The 20820-nt window shown below is 40.0% G+C and overlaps 1 protein-coding gene across 1 annotated transcript in view; it reads right to left on the bottom strand.

The window, feature by feature from the left end:
• Nucleotides 1-886: 886 nt before the first annotated feature.
• Nucleotides 887-20820, bottom strand: part of LOC143279997 (kinesin-like protein KIF2A) — a 39277-nt gene continuing 19343 nt past the window's right edge. The window contains exons 13-23 of the mRNA XM_076584405.1: nt 17904-18046; nt 17055-17129; nt 14748-14794; nt 13793-13881; nt 12327-12437; nt 11080-11147; nt 9745-9874; nt 9152-9253; nt 8141-8213; nt 5041-5103; nt 887-4424 (exon numbers count right to left, since the gene is read on the bottom strand). Coding sequence (XP_076440520.1) covers nt 4327-4424; nt 5041-5103; nt 8141-8213; nt 9152-9253; nt 9745-9874; nt 11080-11147; nt 12327-12437; nt 13793-13881; nt 14748-14794; nt 17055-17129; nt 17904-18046 — 999 coding nt within the window. The 3' untranslated portion in view covers nt 887-4326. The remainder of the gene's footprint in view (nt 4425-5040; nt 5104-8140; nt 8214-9151; nt 9254-9744; nt 9875-11079; nt 11148-12326; nt 12438-13792; nt 13882-14747; nt 14795-17054; nt 17130-17903; nt 18047-20820) is intronic.

Here is a 20820-nt window from a genome sequence, read left to right as displayed (position 1 = left end):
CAGGTGATCATCATTTTGCCACGGCTCTGCCACAGAGTGCTGTAAAAAATTGCCCAATTACTATCCTGAAATATTTTGATATTCTAACCATTTTACCAAACTTCTGTGGTTTGATTTATTTCATAAAACTGCTGGAGACAATGTTTGTGACATAATGATGGTTTGATAAACTCAAAAACATGGTCAAATTGTACAATTAAAACGACTATGCTGTTGAAGGTTCTTGGTTCTAGAAGTCCCGTCTTTTGTGCTCTCCCTGATCAGATCTGCTTCCAGGCAGGGGTGAACTCAGGTGGAGAACTGTTCCATTGTTTGTTTTTTCATCTTGTGGCAGACTGACTAAGCATCTGCCTGCTTGTAAATCACTACTGGTGACCAACATTACTCTTTTGCAAGGAATTTTGTAGGTCATTTTATTATCAAACCATGTAATCCAGCTATTCCTGAGTGAGTGAAACACACACACACAGACACACACAACAACAGAAAATCAGATCTGAATCATACTTCTGCACTCATTTGAAAGAGGGAACAGCATCACACACAATCACACACTAGCAACAGCAAACACTCACATTTATAAAGAAACAAAAACTGCCCCAGTGAAATCATAATGGCACATCCTGTACACATAATACTGTTGGTAGTTAAACACAACAGGCTGACAAATCAACAAACTCCATCCTCTGCCAAAAGACAATGCTGATGAGAACACTTCAAGGTAACACACAACCAAAGCGAGTTAGCAACAAACCCGGATTTGCTTTATGATCACTAAAAAAAACAAAAAACAAAACAAACAACAAAAAAAAACCCCAAAAACAAACAGACAACCCCCCCCCCCCCCCAAAAAAAACCCCACACACACACAAAAAACAAACAAACAAAAAAAAAACCCACAAAAAACCCCTGTCTTCTCAAGACAAGCTGCTTTCTGTTCTTGAAAATGTCATGTTGCCAGCTTTTTTTTTTTTTTTTTCATAATCCTGTACAGGAATGCAACAAAGGAGGGTGCAGAATAAACAACAAAAAAACCAAAAAAACAAAATGCTCCTTTTTTTTTTTTTTGAACAATTAAGTACAGCATATGCATAAAATTGCCAAGCGCTCCATGCATGCTCAAACATTTCAAAGTGCTCCTCACAGCACACCAACCAACACATATTTACAAGACCAAGTTTTCCTTTTTTTCTTCAAAACCATTGTGCATCGAAAGTACCCCTCCTCAATCACTCGGCACACAAGTATCATCTTCTCTCTCTCCCATGGGGCAGCAATGTTTGTGGTTTATATACTAAATGCAGTCACGTTTCACACCCAAGTATTATAATACAACTTCCACTCATATAATGAGCACGACTTGTTGTCAGTGGCATCAAACACACACACAAACATCCAACAAAGCCACAACTGTCATCAAATCACACAAGCAGTCTTTGAATTATTAAAAAAACAGAAGAAAAAAGCTTGAACAAAAGTCAAATATCCATTATCATATATTGTGCTCAACAATTCACAGTAAATTCCACAACCATGTATCTATATTTTCATTTCTTCTCCTTTTGTCTACAAAAGCTGATGATGTCGAAAAAAAAGAAAGAAAAAAGAACAAAGAATGTAAAACAAAACATGTGCTGGTATAAAGTAAAAAAACAAAACATAAACATGATTTTTATCCCCAAGAAACAAATAAAGCAGAGCACAGACAAGGGATCTTTCAACAATCAAATAAGAGACTTGGTTTAAGTATGAGTATAAATAATCCCATTAACCAGATTCTGACTACTAACGACCTGTAGTGTGTTATGAAATCCCATTTCCAGTTCATGTGTTTCTCCAGGCTACACTTCTGTAACAAGACACCATTCCCCTCCACAGAAATACACACTGTCAACAAAAGTTGATACAGATAAACATACTAGTTTATTGTTTTATCCACATGTTTGTACTTCTTTGCAATTTGTAATACACATAGTTTATCATTTCATCCATGTTTGTACTTCTTTGCAGTTGCTAAATGAGTATCTTGTTTATTCTGCCATCTTACATAATTTGTGAACCCTATTCTTTTGTAAAACAGTGGAAAAAAATTCCTTTAACAACAGAATCAAATAACTCTCATCACTGACATCACTTCCAACAGAACGCTGAACAGTCATTTGGAATGGTCAATCACAAAATGAGTATCATGAGAAGTTTGCGAACCACTCACATTTATAATAGCAGGTACAAGGAGATCACCATCTAAAGATCAAATATACAATAAACTTTTACTAGTTTCAGCATGGCCTGTAGAGTGCCGTCTGCCATACGCTGAACAAGTCTCACAAGATACATTCAGTGGACTACCTCGACTTTTACTTTTATCGTTATTTTCCTGATGGGAAATAAAAGTAATGACCTGATTCTGATTCATGAATTAAGCATCAGACTCCCTGAAGTCCTATCTCAATATCAATGGAATAAGATGACTTTCTGAGACAGAGTCAAGCCTATTTCCAACACACACACACACAAAAATTCAAAGCTCGTGATTTCAGATTTTCAATATGCATTGGCAGAATTTGTACTTAAAAAAAAAACAAAAAACCAAAAAAAACAAACACCTTTGATTAATTAAAAACAGAAAAGACAACCCAAACTATTCCAACCCATGTTTTTGTGTATGTGTGTGCTGGGGAAGGGGGTGTGGGGAGTGGGGGTGGGGCAGGAGCGGGAGCTTGTTTTGCACCATCAGTACAAAAATGTCCATAGCAAAAGATTCCCTATCCCCCCCGCCCCCAGGGGTCAAACACCAAGCTTAAATTGCAAAGAACAAATTAACTCATGATTTTTGTTACAAATGGATCTAGTGATATCTTAATGACTTTAACATTCAAGGTTTCTGATTTGCTTTACTGTTAGTGTTACTGTTGATTCATTTCAAACATTCACATAACACTGCTATGACACATCACATCACTTTTGATGATGAGCTGCCTTCATTACTACAAAATTTTGCAAGCACCAATCTTTTATTCCACAACCCTGAACTTCATAGGCACCTTCAGAGGTAATATTTCTTAAAAGTAATAAAAAAAAATTTTAAAAGAAAAAAAAGAAGAAAGAAAACAACAACAACAACAACAAAAAAACAACCACCAAAGCTAAGAAGGTACATGGAGTAAGTTACAATTGTTTTTTTTTCTTTCTTCCTTTGTTATGAGAAAAAACAATTTAGTCAATTTCTTGATGCCGTTCTGTTACAACTGTGGCCCCCACCCCAACCCCCTCTGTAATGAGAAACACACTGAATGCGCTCAACCTTGACCCAAATATATGGATGCAATTAAATTATGCAGCACATAATTATATAATATATCACCCCATCTCCCCACTGCCCACAAAGGAGGACAGAAGAAGAAGCAACCTGAAATCACTCTTCTGTACAACTACTGTTTTATCTTAACTCTTTTCGCACTGCTGTTAAGTAGTGCTCAGGCACAGATACCACTACCCCCACCCCCAGGATTCTTTTAATGGATCTTTTTCAACAAAGCGTTTAATTATTGATGAACTTGTTTGACTTACTGATTTTGTGTGCAGTTTGAGCATTTTCAAGCAGTGCTGTTTTGCTACTTTTATTATCAGTACTAGAAAGGTGTGTTTCTCTACTTGGCAGGTAATGTACATATCATAGGAATCCAGGAACAAGTGAAAGTAATCGTTCATAGAAAATTAGGAATGATAGAGTTAACACACTGAGTGCCCAAGGACCCCCTTTTGGTGCACAAAAAAAGTGCCCAAGGACAGAAATTTCCGTCTGTGTCATTGTAGGAATCTTCCTATTGCAAAATCATTCAATTCATGTGAAATTGTCGCAAGTGGAAAGTGTGTTTAAGTATGGGTTACATATGTTTTCTTTTAGTAGTTTGCATGCTTTTGATATTGAGTACAACTGTTGTGAACACTAACAAATGAAGCAGTTATGAAAGATCTGTGTAAACTTCCATTCTTTTTAGTTTTTTAAATCATCTAAAAAAAATCACTGCTGAAACCTCCCAAATGAAGAATGCTGCACATGCTGTAATCCTTGCAGCACTGAAAGGGTTAAAACATTTCCAACCCCCAACTCCCTCTCCATGTTTCAAACAGACTTCATGAGTCATCGGTGTATTCTACATATCTGTCCATACAAACATTTTAGTTTCCAAACACTTTCCACTGGGCAGAAGATAGAACGAAACCATGGCAGCTTCAGGTAAGGCATTTTGCAGGCAGGCAGGCATAAAGCTATTGTTCACTGGAGCACAAACCGACACAACAATACAACTGGAAGTCTGCTTGTCAATTGCGGTTGTTTGGGCGCTTGGACTGGCTCGGCTGGATGTTCCTGCTCAATGTCTCCTCTTCTTGCATCTCCATTCGGAACACCTGCACCTTTTCTGAAAGAGAGAGAGAGGGAGAGAGAGAGTGAAAGCAGAATGCCAGGGATGATAATTTTTGGTATCAGTTCTCCATCCTTTCTTGACACTCACTGAAAAAAAACATAAAAGTTCCAGTCCAGTCCAAGCTATAATTTCTCAAGTTTTACTGGTCAAGAAAACTGGGCAAAAGCACTATCAAATAATAATATGATTCAAGCCTGATGTAAAATCAAATATGCTGAAGTAAGATCAAAATCAAATATGATAGATGAAAACAAACTACGTGGTAGAATCAGTTGAACAATTCCATATCCAAATCAGGAGAGAAAAAAAAAAGACACTTGCAGACACGTATGTCAAAACAATAATAATAATTTTTAAAAAAAACAAAAAAACAAAAAAAACACCAAACACTGCTTTACATCCTTACAGACAGAAGTGGCAACTAGTAAGTGCAGGAAACTGATGGTCTGAACGCATTTGATTGCACTCTTCCCAGCCTGTGACCTAATTTCAATGGATTTTCAAACATAAATCAAGATAGTAACAATATTGTTCATACAAAACATTTCATTACTTTTGTTTTTTTTATACATTGTCCACATAAGCAGAGTAGCAAATGAATGCTTCTCACCTTTTAAAGATTTCAAAGCTTGGATTCTCTGGGCCAGCAGAGTGTCTAGACGTTTGGCGTATGCTGAAACAAAGAAAATGTCATCTTCGTTCAAGAATTTTAGAATTATGAGGCACAGACAGGTTATCTTGCATGTAAACACATGATGCAAACTTTGCAACTGCTGATCTGTTTTAATTTACTTAGGCCTTTCATCCTGATCAACAAAAAACCTCCCTAGTCCTACACCCTGTGCCTTTGCCTCTGTCTGCCACCAGGTAAGGCCCCATCTTCGCCTGCAGGTCTCTTCACCAGTTTTTCCAGTTGGCATTTCTTTCTTTCCCACTGGGGGTTCCATGTCTGGGCCTGTCTAATGCTGCTTGATGCTGGCTTTTCCCAGCGCATGCCTGATCCACCCCACCTTCTTCCAATTTACTTCCAGCTGGAAGTTGTCTTCCACAGGTTAAAGACATTCATTTTGTCTGGCCAGCAGATCTGGAGGATTTTTTCAGACAGCTGTTGATGGAAATCTGCACTTCACTGAGGTTAGTCTTTGTAATCCTACATGTCTCAGCACCATACAGCAGCGCTGACTTCACACTGGATTTGCTTTGATGTTTCTGACTATTGGTGGTGTGTGTCCATTGAGATCGATGATGACCATCGTTGTCATCCAGCTGGGGGATGGGGGGAGGGTGGTGGTGGGGTGAGGGGATGCTCATGAATCTATCCATGAATGTGCAGATGGCTGAATAGTCCAATCTGCGCACGAAATGTTCGCTGACAGTTGGGACAGACAAAGACAGGCATATCATTGTCAGGGAGCTTGTTTGCCTGTGACTTTCTGGCCTGCCTCTTCTGAACAGCTGCAGCAGTCCTGTTGGCCTCGCACAACTTGGCGCCTTTGTGCACAGCAGTGCGCCATTTGTCACGGTCCACTGCAGATTCCTCCCAGGAGTCAGGGTTGATATCAAACGCTTTCAGAGAGACTTTCAGAGTATCTCTGAAGCGCTTCTTCTGACCTCCGTGTGATCTCTTCCCTTGCTGCAGCTCGCCATAGAAGAGCCTTTTGGGCAGCCGATGGTCTGGCATGCACGCCACGTGTCCAGCCCAGTGAAGCTGGGACTGCATCAGGATGGTGAAGATGCTGGGAAGGGTGGCTTTTGCAAGCACCTCCGTGTCTGGGGTCCTGTCTTGCCACTTGATGTTCAGTAGTTTCCTGAGGCATGTTGTGTGGAAGTGGTTCAGCTTCTTGGCATGTCGTTGGTACACTGTCCAAGTTTCGCAGGCGTTCAGTAGTGTGGGGAGAACTACTGCTCTGTAGACCTTTAGCTTGGTCTCAAGAAGAATGCCTCTTCTGTTCCAGACATTTGCAAAGTCTGCCAAAGGTTGCGCTTGCTTTTGCAATCCTGCCCTTCACTTCATCGTCGATGGTCGCATTTCATGACAGTGTGCTGCCAAGGTATGTGAACCGCTCCACCACACTGAGTCTTTGACTGTTGACTGTGATGTTGGGCTCAACGTGGGGTTTCCCTGGGGCTGGCTGATGGAGAACTGCTCGTGCTGATGGTAAGGCCGAAGTTCCTGCTGGCAGTGGCAAACTTGTCAACGCTGAGTTGCATGTCAGCTTCAGATCCAGCGTTGAGGACACAATCATCAGCAAACAAGAAGTCTCTGATGATGTCTGTCATGACCTTGGTTTTTGCTTGAAGCCTTCTGAGGTTAAACAGCTTGCCATCTGTTCGGTACTTTAGGCCGATTCCAACATCGCCATCTCTGAAGGCATCAGTAAGCATTGCAGAAAACAAGAGGCTGAACAGTGCTGGCGCCAGGACACAGCCTTGCTTGACTTTCTGACTATTAACGGATGGGTGGATGCAGTTGATGTTTCATTTCCCCGGGAATACTGCTGACACTGGTTCTGCCATCACACAACTTCAGTGTCTCAAGTATGTCGAATGAGAGAAGTTAAATGAATCAATGCTGGGTCTCCTCTCCTGTGTGGCGTCATAAAAAAAATTAACAATGACAGTTTCCCTGTTGAGTGCTGGCACTGCTGTGACATAAAGGGAGTTGGGTTGTATCCCTGTTTAAGTGAAGTCTTTATCACCCAGCTCACCACACAGGGCTGCATCATGGCTGAGAAAACAACTCCCACAGACCCCGATTAAATGAATATAAAAAAAGAGGAAAACAATCATGGATATAAAAATAGGCACAAGAATAGTCACATTCATTCACATAAACCTAGGACAGGCCCCTGACACTCCCAACTTCTGCCAGAGGATTAAAAAAAATCTTAAACAGAACATGAACCTGTATGATGCACAAAATTTTATACAATAACAGGTTATAAAGCCAAAAACTGCCAACCAGCATCTATGCCCCCTGTGCAAAAAGGAATGCAACACAATAAGAATGCCCCATTATCAAGCCAAGAAAAAGACAAAAATATTCAAGGCTTTCCCCTCAAAATACGTGAATGGACCAGAAAGGCAAAAAAGTAAGAGATGACAGAAAGAAAAGGAAAAAACAAAAACAACAATAAACAAATAGAGCAACAGAAAATAATAACAATGGACATTTATGTAGTGTGTTTCTCCAGAAATACTGCTCTAAGCACTTATCATTCGTTCCCCACTTCCCGCCTCCTCTGCACCACCCCACCCACACCCACGGAGACATGTGCCAGAAAAAACACACAACTGAACATTGGAAACCACCCACCCACCTATGACTCCCCCCAGAAAATGCATCCCTGCAACATGCACTCAAGCACGGACACACACATACACGAACGCACAAAAACACATGATAAACAGATCATTCCAAACACAAAACTACCAGAAGGTGGTGGATACTATTCGTACTGGAAAAAACACCCGGCATCCTCACAGGGAACTGTTCAATATGAAGACTAATGGAAAGAAAGTAATGCCATGACAAGAGCTTAGAAAATGAGACAAGAATGAGCATTTTTTAAAGGAAAATCTAAACAAAACACTTATCCCCATGGACAGTGGTAAAAATATATGCAACTAACAACATACACAGTGAAAATCTACAACTGGAATCCTCTGACAAGTCATTCACTCTTTCTTCTTTTCTCAAAGTGACTCACCTTCTACATCATAGTCTACCGACTCTGTGGCCTTGAGAAGCTTCTGGTCTTCCAAAAGCCATTTCTGGGTTTGCTGCAAAGAGAAAGGAGCAGCAGTTACCAATCTGTGAAATATCTTTGTTACCATTATCAATGTTTCAATAAAAGAAATAAAAAAAAGGAAAAGAAGTGCTGATTTTAGTCAGCATTCTAATCAAATTATGTTGCCCAGATGATCACAAAGGGTCATCTCAGGGCTGAGCACCAGTCAGTTCTTAAAACCAGTTGAAGATTATCTAAAGTAATGTTCAAAGGCTGGATAAAACAATGGTAAACAGAAATCAAGTTAAAAATACTGAAAATAACAACAACAACAACAAAAAAGAGCAATTAACCCATGTATATTTCTATCCTTGTAAATTTTACACTCAAGGCTTTGTGGTCCCACTGTGGCACCTCCAACACTCAAACATCCACACTCACACATACACGCATTCACAGTCACAGAAACTCACATACACACATGTAAACACGCACACGCACACACACAACCACACCTTCTCACCACACACCCATACTAGACACATACACTGATCTTAGCGATGATGTGGTTGATTTTTTATTTTATTTTATTTTATTATGATTATTTTTTTTAAAGTTAAGATGCCTGTGGTTAATGCTCCCACACCATGTTTGTTTAAAATTTGGTTGAATGTTTTACAGAGCAGTGTCAATTTATATTGATTTTACCATTATATTAATCTGATCATGTGTATATACAATAAGTGTGCATGTGCATGGGTGCTTGCATACGGGCGGGTGTGTGCGTGCGTGTGTGTATGTGTGTGTTTTAAAGGATGGAAAGTTATCGGACTTGTTTTGCTATGACGGAGTTGAGTGTTATTTTGTTATTTATATGTTGTTTGTCAAATTTTACTGTTTTGCTTATAATCTGTATGTATCACAGACTTCACCACACTTAATTTCTCTACGAGATAATGAAGGTATTCTAATTCTGATTCTGATACACACCTCTATGAAGGCTTTGTGGTGGTCCTGCACATCCTCCTCCATCTCCTGCATCTTGTTCATCTTCTGGTGGAAGGTCAGCAGCTCTTCACTCACCTCCTCTTCCTGAAAAACACACCAATGCCTATCCTTAGTCTTCCTTTCTCAGTCACACTTGACACTTTACTGTCACTAGCTTAACAGCCCACAAGACTGCTGCGGGAGGGCGTTTTGGGATGGAAGTTAGTCTTTTTTCCAATCATCAGAAAAAACAAAACACAACAGCACAATATATTACAATGATTATAGAAAACAAATACAAATATATCATACTGTAAGTGACATTTTTGCAGTGTTGTCAGTGTGAGAGTGAGAGAATGTGAGAGTGTGTTTGTGACAGAGTGAGACCGTGCGAGTGTGCATGTGTACTTGTGTGTGTTTAGAGTGTGTAACTGTAAGAAAAAAACAGTGAGAGTGAGTGCATGAAAAAGAAAATGTGTTGAGAGAGTGCTGTCCCATGGACAGCAATGAAACACCAGTCTGATTATTAACCTTCCCCTGCATCTCCCCTCCACACACACCCACTCATTACTCCTGTCACCCTTTCCCTGACTCACGTTGGTAGTTTTGATGAGGGCCAGGTCAGAGTTCTGTGGTGACATGAGGCCCTCAGGCATGTTGTTGCTGGGTGGGAGTTCGTCTGAAGGCCTATCATCTGAGAGACCCCCCGGCCCCAGCTCCTTCACTCTGTAAAAACAACAGCAGCCATGCACAGCTCCATGCAGCCACACAACTTTGGATGCAGAGGGTATTACCTCAAAATGCTGTTGGTGTACCGTTCAAAAAGTTTGTTGTCTTCTCATAGCAGTCAATGGGAATAAAGCAAGCAATGCCAAAGTATATCTTGCAGTAGCTGCCAGGAGCATACTGTTTTGCCCATCATTGATTCCTGCATTATCTTCTTTTTCTTTTGTGTGTGTGTGTGTGTGTGTGTGTGTGTGTGTGTGTGTGTTGCTCATCTGTGTCAGCAGCCACATTGTTTTTACTTCACTTTGGCATGTTCACTGTGTCAAAATGGCAATCTCAACAAGCAGTGTAATTTAGTGAGAGTCACTGTATACTGGTCAAACACCAGTAACCAATCATTTTGGCACATCATAACAAATACCATAGTACCCCTCCACCAATACTCAAGGACTATTCTCTGAGATAATTCAGTCCTTTTTTATAAGTTGCCTGGATTTTTTATCATTATCTTTTTTCATGTATACAGTATTCATCTTATTTTTGCAAAACATGTGCAAAACATGTTCTTATATGAGTAAACAGGCCTGTATACCACTCAATGGCTCCACTATTCCATTACTTATGAGCAGTTGGCATGCCACCAGACTTAATTTTTGTTTTGAATCATGCGCTGACACAACTGGACTGTAAGCTGAGAATGTTGAAGCAAGAGTTCTACTCTCCAATTAAATTTCACACTCCAGGACAGAAGATCTCAGCTCATCAACAACTTAAAATAATATATATCAAAGCCATATCTACTTACCTACCAACACAATATTGCTGTGGGTGATTCTCCTTACTGGCTAACCAAATTCAATGTGTATTTACTGGCATATTTACTTCCAACCAGCATACTGCTGTTGGTTAACCAGTTGCAGCATACTGACTGTGTAACCACAATCTGTATTATACTGCACTATATCATACTCATACTGTAGCATTTTTTGTCAAAACAGATTTCTCTGTGTGAAAAATGGGCTGCAATCCATGGGGAAAGCATGTCACCACAATGCAGCATCAGCCCTCTTTTTTCTGTTTGCAAGTATATTTGTTTTTCAATCCATCTATTCAATCATCAGTAAGTAAACTGCAATTTGATGAAGGAATGAATACCAATACACCAAGAGGTGTGATCACATGGAGTTGAAGTGCCTTCCACTCACCGATCGGCATAGCGCAAGGTGTTGAGGGTGTGTTCACAGCAGTTCATCCCAGGAGACACCATGGCAATCTGAAAACAGCCAGCTTCAATCCCTTACCCATGGCTTGAGAGAACCAGCCTCACAGAAACCTGCACCATACACTGGTAGTTATGCTATCAACTTGTACACCAAGAAGTTCAAACAATTATAAACACTGTTGAAGATCCCCCCACCACAATGATGCATATGTTATCTACCATGCTTAAAAATGATACACATGCAACTCACAGTGTCTGGACCCATTTATTTTATTTCTTCTTTCTTTTTTACCGACTGCTGCATCTGCTCCAATATTTCAATGACATTACTTCCATGCCACTCATCCCAAGTCCCCTGTACACAGCCATACCTATGATGTCTGCCACAGTCAACACCGGCAGTTCACAGGGAACTATAGGTATTTGGTTACAAGGAGGTTGCCACACACACCAGAGGAGCACTCACAGCAACAACTACCACATTTATCATAACCACAAAACCATCTCTTAGGCACACACAAACTTAACGAATGGGAAGCTGACAAATTTCACTGCTACTATTGATCCTTGTGTCATCTTAGTGTCAGGTCACAAGGACCATCATCATGCTACTTTCAAGATTCTGATAGTATTTCTCTATCTTTGTTGCTTACAGCCCAGCTGACCATATGGGATCATTATAGGGCTGAAAAACTAAATATGGATCCAGCAGAAATCTTGGTAAAACAAACAACAAAAAACCCTGGAAAGAAAACCAGGCAAAAGTAACAGGCATGTTTCAGTGAGGAATAAAAAACAAAACAAAACAAACACAGACCCTGACCATACAACATTCATATCACACATTATCATACATTATAACAAGCATGCACACTTAACAACAGGCACCTCACATATCCCAGGTGCAAAAAAGGATACAACACTGTAAGAATGCCCTATTATGAAGTCCACAAAAGACCCCCCTAAAAATATTCAAGGCTGTCAAGAAAAATATAGCTGAATGGACCCCCAAAACAGAAAATAAAAAAGAAGACAAGACAGAAAGAAAAGGACAAAGCCAGAAACAAAGAGAGAGAGAGAGAGAGAAAAAGGAAATTTCTAGCACATAATCTCCAGTAGGTGGGGATACTCTTCATAACTGAAGGAGCTCCCAGTATCCCAAAGGGGGAGAATTCTGCAGTAAACAGCATCCTTTCAATACAAGGTGTGCCTCCAGGCAACACGACTCACCATGCATGTGCGAGACTTGTCCCCAATAAAAGAATCCCTCAACACCTGCGTCAGCTTACTGGCTCGGAAAGGCAGGTAAGCTCCGTTACGACCCAGTGCTCGTATACATTCCTGAAACCACCACCAGCTGCTGATTGAACAATTTGTACCAAAAGTGCTGATTCTATTCCATCAGTAACATCTGGTTGCTTCCTATGCACCAAGTACGGATACATTCTGTATGTTCAGTTTCGCTTTCTTAGTTTACTGCAGTGGGCACATTCAGTTTTATTCTCTCAATCAGTTGTAGTCTCACTCAGTGATTTTAGCTTGTTGGATTTAGCTTCTTTGTTGTTTGCTGTTGTTTGCAAGGGGACTGATGAGCATGTTTTTGATGCTGCTGCTTGTGTTCTGTGTATGAAGCATGGCTTCAACAGTGCTCTCAGCTGTTGCAGGATGGTCCACATGAAGTGCAGTGCAGCTGCACTGATGGAGTACAAAGTGTTAAGAAACCAGTGCGCAAGACAAACACAACAGAGCTGCTGCAAAATAATACTTGACGACAATTATCATCATTACATTCACCCTTCAATGGTGTAAACATGCTTCCTTGATGTAAACACCACAAAATTCAAAGACCTTTGCAGTATACTATGCACAATTAGCATGCATTTTTTGAGAATGTGTATATATTTCTATCATAAAAGAATTGCATAACTTGACCACTTTCTTTCACAAGGCCACCACATCCACACACAATGCAGGTGCCTGGTACGCTCCGCTGGCAGAGCAACAAGCTCACCACACTACACAGTCCAGATGTTCTGAGTTTGAATCACACATCACAAAACTGGCATTTTCACTGCCCATCTTAATGTGGTATCATTGTGGTGGTGTAAGCAGTGTTAGATATGCTCCCCAACAACTCCCCTCCATAACTTCCTTGGGATGCTTATCCCCTTTGGCCCTATCAACTGAGGTGTGTGTGTGCTCTTTAAACATGAATGTAATAACCTACCTAGACACAGCAGTACTGGGAAGACTGATTCAATACAATTATCTGCACACACTTAACGGTACACCAGGAATGAGGAAAGAAAAAGATATTGATTTATAATCATTTACACAGACAACTGTGGACAACACACACACACACACATACACACAAAACTATAAAAGAAAACCAAAACAACCAATGACCAATAACACCAGCTAAAAACCGTGACACTTCCTGTGCACAGCCAGCACCACTATCCCAACACAATGACATTACATACACACAGAGCAACAGTTCAGGGACAGAACCATGACAGTCCCTATACACACCTAGCACCACTGTGTTAACAATGACATTATGTACACACATACAGAGCAACAGTTCTGGGATAGAAACCATGACAGTTCCTATACACACCCAGCACCACTGTACTAACACAATGACATTACATACACACACACTGAGTAACAGTTTTATTGATGATGCAGACCTTGAGTGCCAGCAGACTTTTGTTGATCTCGGCCCCTTCCATGCGAGTTTGTCTGTCCGCACTGGACGTATCCACCCCTCTCTCATTCCCTGCACACACGAACATAGGCCACTTCAGTGTCATTCAATATGGCAGCTGCTTTTTCCTAGTTCATCTTCCTTCTAACAATCTAACAGTTATAGTGAAGTTCTAGCTTAGAGGTAACACGTCTGCCTAGGAAGTGAGAGAATCTCAGCACATGTTCGAACCCCACACTCACCTGTATTTTCTCTCCCACCACTAGACCTCGAGTGGTGGTCATTTGGATGAAACAATAAACCAAGGTCCCGAATGCAGCTTGTACTTTATGCACGTAAAAAAAAACTCACAGTAAAAGGGTTGTCCCTGGCAAAATTCTACAGAAAATTCACTTCGATAGAAAAAAAAAAGATATGCTTCCAGAAAAAAAAAAGGTTGTTGTTGTCACCCGCTCTCCCTGTCAAGAGCAGCCCTGATTTCCCACAAAGAAATCTGTTTGAGCTGACTTCACTTTCTTTTACAACTCAAGATGCTGATCCAGAATTTTTGCAACATCTTGATCACATTGACATACTTCATTACTTGAGATTGCCTTTGGAACATTTTCAGACTTTTTCAGAACATGAATCCTCTTTGGAACATTTTCAGACTTTTTCAGAACATGAATCCTATCTAGTTTTCCAGAATAAGCAAACTAATTTATCCTTGAAATAACTTTGCTGGTCAATCCAGTTTTCTGATATTATTCCAAGATCAACATTTTTTTTTATCTATCTATTTCTAAGGGCAGTGTGCCAATATGGAGTCTGTCAAATTCAGAACTGACATTTTTAAAAGTTTGAAATAATTTAGATTTTTTCATTCTGTTTTCATACTCATACATATCAGAAAACAACAACAATAATAATTTTTTAAAAAAACCCATTCAAATTCTTACCAGCTAAATCAATGAGAGAGAACTTTCCATGAAGCTCTGGTCTTGTTCTGAAACACAGCAAAAGAAAACAAAATTAAAATTGAGCCTTTACACCTCAGCCAATCCCTTAACATTGAGGAGTTGAGGGATGGGGAGGGAGAAGCGTAGGAGACCGAGAAAGTGACCTGAAGGAACATCTAGAAGTCATATCATTCAAATGAATTATTCCCCCCTTTTCCTTCCTGAAAAAAAAAACAACAACAACAAAAAAACAAACAAACCGGGAATGTATATGGGAGACTAGAGGGGGGAGGGAGAAGGGTCACAGACCTCATGAACTCTCATGGTGGAAGCCCAACCCGCCAAAAATGGTTCTGCTATCATGTCAGCCAATATACATTATTTCCATTCCATTCCATTCCATTCATTCTCCTGCCCGGGATGGGCGTAGAGGAGACATGAGGGACGATTCCGTACATTATTTACAACATGTTATTCCAGACTTTAAGTTACTTTTTTTTTCCTTTCTGAATGATCAATAATAAAACATGAATACCTCAACTGACAACAAATAAAAAAAAATTTAAGTTTAAACAAGAGAGGCAAGGCCTTTAAGACTCACTTGTGATACACTTTAAAAAAAATAAAAATCTAATCGTTAAAATGTGTTTTGTATTTGTTATTATAAAGCTTCGGGTTAAAAGAAAAAGAAAAAGAAGTCCTAACGGCAGATTTGAACCCTGCGTGTTCGGGTGAGAAGAAACTGTCTTACCCATTACACTGTCGTGGCTCCTTAACTAACGTTCAAAAACATAATATATAAACATGCTTTTTTAAAGGGCGATAAATGCATTGCAGTATTCGCAGTGAGAATGCTGTTTAAAACATATTGTTCTGGTGTATCTTGGGTATTCAAAAAATCTTTAAGGGCAATTAAAAATTCTTTTTAAGTCCGCGGTAAAGGAGACGTGGCTATCGCCGCAATCACACTGCAACATTTAGCCATTTTCTCTGGATCAAGATAGATGTACAAGTTAGTTACACCCGGCTGACATGGTCAATTCGATTTCTCTTTTATGTTCATTCTAGTTTTATAGTTTTAAAGTTGATATGAAACTTGAGTATTTTGTTAAACTAATAACATGTAGAGCCAAGTACAAGTACTTCTAAACGTCGTATGAAGTAAAAAGTACTTCATTTTGAGAAAAGTCAAGACTGGAAATTTTTATGTTTCATCAATTCAAGGGTATTAACTCTCATGGTTTATTATTTTTAACTGTGAATTCTGACTGATTCTATGGATATTTTTATGGCAGTTTGGGGCATAATCCAGTAAGTGATGAGGCGTTCACAAATCTTTCTCTGAAAAAATATTTAACGGTTTCCTTCTCCAACTTTCCATCCGCATGTTATCATGTACTGTTGATTGAATATAGGATTGAACGGGCAGGTCAACAACTTGAAACAAAATGGCGTCATTCGCGTTCACGAAGAATATGAGCACGCGCTTTGAATATGTATAAATATGTGTACGCAATTGATTTTTGCCCATGACCTTCAGGGCTCAACCAATAGATCTATAAAGTACACTCGTCATATTGATTTTAGTGTTTTCCGAAAAAGACCACTTGGGCGAATGAACATAGTGAAAGCCCTGTACACTGAGAGTAAAACACACAAACTTTTTATGTATTGAGCGTAATTTCAAAATGTAATGTTTAAGATGAGAAAGATCAGTTTAAAGCAAATTAACCCCCCTAGCATTAATTACAGATTAATTTCCCTTTTTTACTATTTGCACCAAAGATATGCAAAATAAATATAACATCCATGCTTAGGAAAAGAAATTCCTGTTTGAACAAAAAATGATAAAAAATGACTGTTCTTGTTGTTGTGTCAGAATATCAGATCAAAGTGCCAAGTTTAGAGAGCAAAAATATATAAATATAACAGTAAATTCAGTTTGCATACAATTTGGCTTCTTTTTTAATTTTTTTGTTCCCATCCCAGAGGTGCAATATTGTTTTAAACAATATGACCGGAAAGAACCAAATTTTTCCTATTTTTATGCCAAATTTGGTGTCAACTGCCAAAGTATTTGCAGAGAAAATGTCAATGTTAAAGTTTACCACAGACACACACACACACAGACAACCGAAAACTGGGTTAAAACATAGACTCACTTACACAAGTGAGTCAAAAATCACACACACCCCTCGCCAAACATCCATATTATAAATTAAACACTGACAATCCTAATCTGACAAAGGAGCTAATCAGCAGCTACGTTGTTTAGGGAGCAGAAACACAAGCACAGTTCCCACATACCTGTAACGTAGAATAAGTTGAAAGACGGCATGGGATCGTGAGGAATGTTGATTGGCAGACGTCTGCCCGGAGGTTCTGAAAAACACCCCCCCCCACCCCCCCAAATGAAAGTGTTCAGTCACCAGAAAAAGGGTCAATGACATTTTCAGCTCAATGAAGAGGGTGGGATGGGGAATGGGCCTGGCAGACATGAACTATGGAGAATTTATCATATGGCATATCTTAAACTTCTCAAAGAAAGAAACCTTACAGACCAAACTGATCGTCCATAAAGACTTGTTTCTATTCATCAAAGTCCACTTTATGAGTGTTGATATTTTCTTTTCATATTATCTTTTTACGTCATTGCTGGGGTTTTCATGAATGAAATTCTTCCTTTTTATGATCGTGATGATCAAAGAGAATCTGAAGAAGTGATAATGTGGTGTCTCCATGAAGATCCATCAAAACACAGATTACATATCTGGGTTTGCTGCAAACTCTGCCATCAATCTGGCATAATTTGTTAAAATGTGGATTTTTCTACAGAATCTTACTGGGGACAATCACTTTTGTTGTCTTGGTTTCTTTTACATGTGCTAACTGCATGCTGCAAATTGAACCACTGTTTATCACATTGTTTCATCCAAAACACTAACATCCAGATCACTACTTAAAAGTCTAGAAGAGGAGGGGGGAGAGGCGGAGGGGGGGAAGAGAAAATTCCGGCAACTGTAGGATTCAATCCTGTGTCCTCAAATTCTCATGATTCCTAGCCAGATGTATTACAACCAAGCCACCACCATACAAATAATAAAGTGCCAGGCTGACTCAACATCTAACGACTGAAGTGACTTCAGACAGGATTACCTGACGTTGTTGCCGTGCTGGATGAGTTGGAGGACGTCGTCCACACTGGTGACGGGTTCCTCCCTCAACCCCACCACCTGCACCTGCTGATTGTGGTCCTCCAGCACCCGCAGACGTACCTTGTTGTTCAGCAGGTCAAATACCTGCACACCACATCACGTCATTTCATGCTGCTTAAACTAGCCCCCCAGCCAGCCCACCATTAAGGGGCCATGTCTGAATCCACTGGTCTAAAATCAGGTGAATAGCGCATGCCTTCTTTGAGCCCCTTTGCAAAAAGCCAGCGGAAGTGTTCAATCAGCAATTTTGTTTCTCCTGTCTTAATATGTGTAGCTGAGAGCTCAGCTGGCTTCACAGCAGGCTTTCACTTGCTCGTGGCGTTAGTAAAGTGGACATTCCTGTGTGTGCCTCCACTGCAAGTTTGCACCATGTGTCACTGCACTTTTTTCCTGTAATAACTTTGGTAGATGAACCATTGGCAGATTTCAATCAAGACACAACATTTGGCATGTCGTGGGGGCAAGCCTAACACGATATCATCAAAGATACATGGTTACAGTTCAGATACTACCACCAGTTAGCAGACGACTTGTCAGCAGACTGATGGCCGGATACAAGTCTCAGTATGGTGTCCAGTTGGCTTCAGCTTTCCTGGCCAATGACCAATCCCTGAATATTAACACCCACCAGTTCTTAAAAACCAGAAAAAGAGAACACAAAATAATGTTAAAAGGTTGTTTAACTCTTTCACCTCCATAGACGTCTTTTTCTGACCAGACAGTTCACTTCCTTAGGTGACTTAGTCAGATTAAACAGACTGTTTTTCACATTTTAACAAAGCATGACAGATGCACCTTACTTTCCTGCGCAACTGGAAACTGATCGCCCCTTGACTGAGTCTGAAGTGAACAGGTCCACTGTTTTGAAATGAAATGAATATTGTGACTGAAAGTGTCAAGTCTAAAATATGGGAGTGTTTTTAACACATAAACCTGGCAGCAAGTAAGTTAAAAAAAACAATTTACTCTGTCCAGATCAATCAATCCAAATCAATTTGAATTACTGAAAACAGTGTAAAAAGATGACCTTACCAACACATGTATCAAACCAAGTAAAATTCAAATCAAGTTAAAAACATTGATTTCTGTCAGGAATGTCCAGAATCATGGAGCCAGCATTTAAATGTTTGTGCCTGATATCATGCAGATCTCAGCAGTCGATGTCTGACACGTTGTTTCTATCATACACACAGCATTGCATTTTTAAAATAGGTGAGACATGAACAGATAAATCGGTTTAGGCAGCGTTGGACTTTTGATCCAGTGATCACCAGTAATCAGGGTTCAAGACCCAGTTTCAGCACGGTATTGTGTCCTTGGGAAAACTTTTTACTCTGATTTTCCCTCTCTCCATCCCGGAGTGAATGGGTTACTGGCTTGGGACAGTTAAAATGGCAGATGTAGAGGATAGAGCCTCGTCTTCCTATGCCGAGCCACAGTTAATATGAACTCATACCCCCTACAGCCACAAAAAGCTGTAGGACCTTTAACCTTTTTGCTGCCAGGAAAATAATAAATATTTAAGTGAAATCTATTTGCTAGGGATTTTTCTCACGAAAAAAAAAACGGTATAAATTTTCAAAAAATTCTGTGCTCTTTGTTACTGGAGAAAGACCCATAAAAGTATATATTTTCTGAAAGGTAAATGAATAAAGAATATAAAACACACACAAAAAACAACAACAAAAAACAACAACACCAAAACACATGATGTTTTTCCATTTTATATATTTTTAGTGACATGCTGTTGTTTTGAAATCAGTGTTTTGTTTTTTGTCACATTTTCAGCTTGTTCATTACAATCAATCAGGTAATTTGCACTAAAATATCATATTTTCTGGACAAATGGATGTCTGCACACACAAAATCATACTAGAAGAACCACAAAAAAAAGGAGGAAAAAAGGAGAAAAAAGAAGAAAAAAAGAGATAGACACACAATGCATTGTGACTTCTGCAAGTGATAATATGGATGTGAGGTCACGCCCCCTCAGTCTCCATCCCCCTCCCTTTCACCTTTCTCACATGATCACTTCATCCAGTTCTCATCAGACCGCGTTGGCCGAGTGCCAAGAATATCGCTCACACTGTGTCCTGCTAACAATTCGGTCACTTTCTGTCTCCTGCTGTAACTTTACAGCCGGCATCACTCACTGGTAGTCCTATCTTGGCCACTCTATTGATTGCTCCCTTTATTTTCTATCAAATCGTCCTATAAATGTTCATCACTGTCTTCTTCGAATTTACGCTTCAATTCTTTCTGAGCATCAGCTAAAGAAAGCAATCTTGGTTGATTTAGTCCGCCACGATCGCATGTCTTGAACACGGCGTCAGTCCAACATTTTGTTAAGCAAGCGAGGAAAGGAGCCAGGCAAAACGCTGCGACGGTAACCCAGCCACAACGTTCAAATAAAAGACTGCCTCATGATGTAGATGGTGTTTCTAGTTATGAATAGAATCTAGAGAGATTCCCCAAGCTACAAGTGACCAGTATTTTTGTCAACGAACTGAATGCAAACCAGGGAAAAGTCAGAATATTTCGATGACGATTTATCTCGTCACTGTGGCAGCAAAGCGTACATGCTTGCGATAAGTTATCTCGTCATATAGGCAGCCTAGGGGTTAACCTCCTCCCAGTGGGTGCAACCTTGCCGTGGTTGGGGGGCTTGCGTGTCTCAATAACCCTGAGAGCTATGCTGGCGGGAGATTCGTCTCCTGGTAGGGCCACCCAAGTCAGACAGGTCAAAGGGTAGAGACCAGACGAATAGTACCCACTGGTCCTCCAGGTTGGGGGTTTGAATTAGGCTAACAACCCGGTTCTGTAAAAAGAAGACTGTTACAGAAACTGCAACAACAAAC

The sequence above is a fragment of the Babylonia areolata genome, chromosome 3 (assembly GCF_041734735.1).
Source record: "Babylonia areolata isolate BAREFJ2019XMU chromosome 3, ASM4173473v1, whole genome shotgun sequence".
Lineage (NCBI taxonomy): Eukaryota > Metazoa > Mollusca > Gastropoda > Neogastropoda > Buccinidae > Babylonia > Babylonia areolata.
The sequence above is the reverse complement of the archived record's forward strand: the minus strand, read 5'-3'. Positions and strand labels throughout refer to the sequence as shown.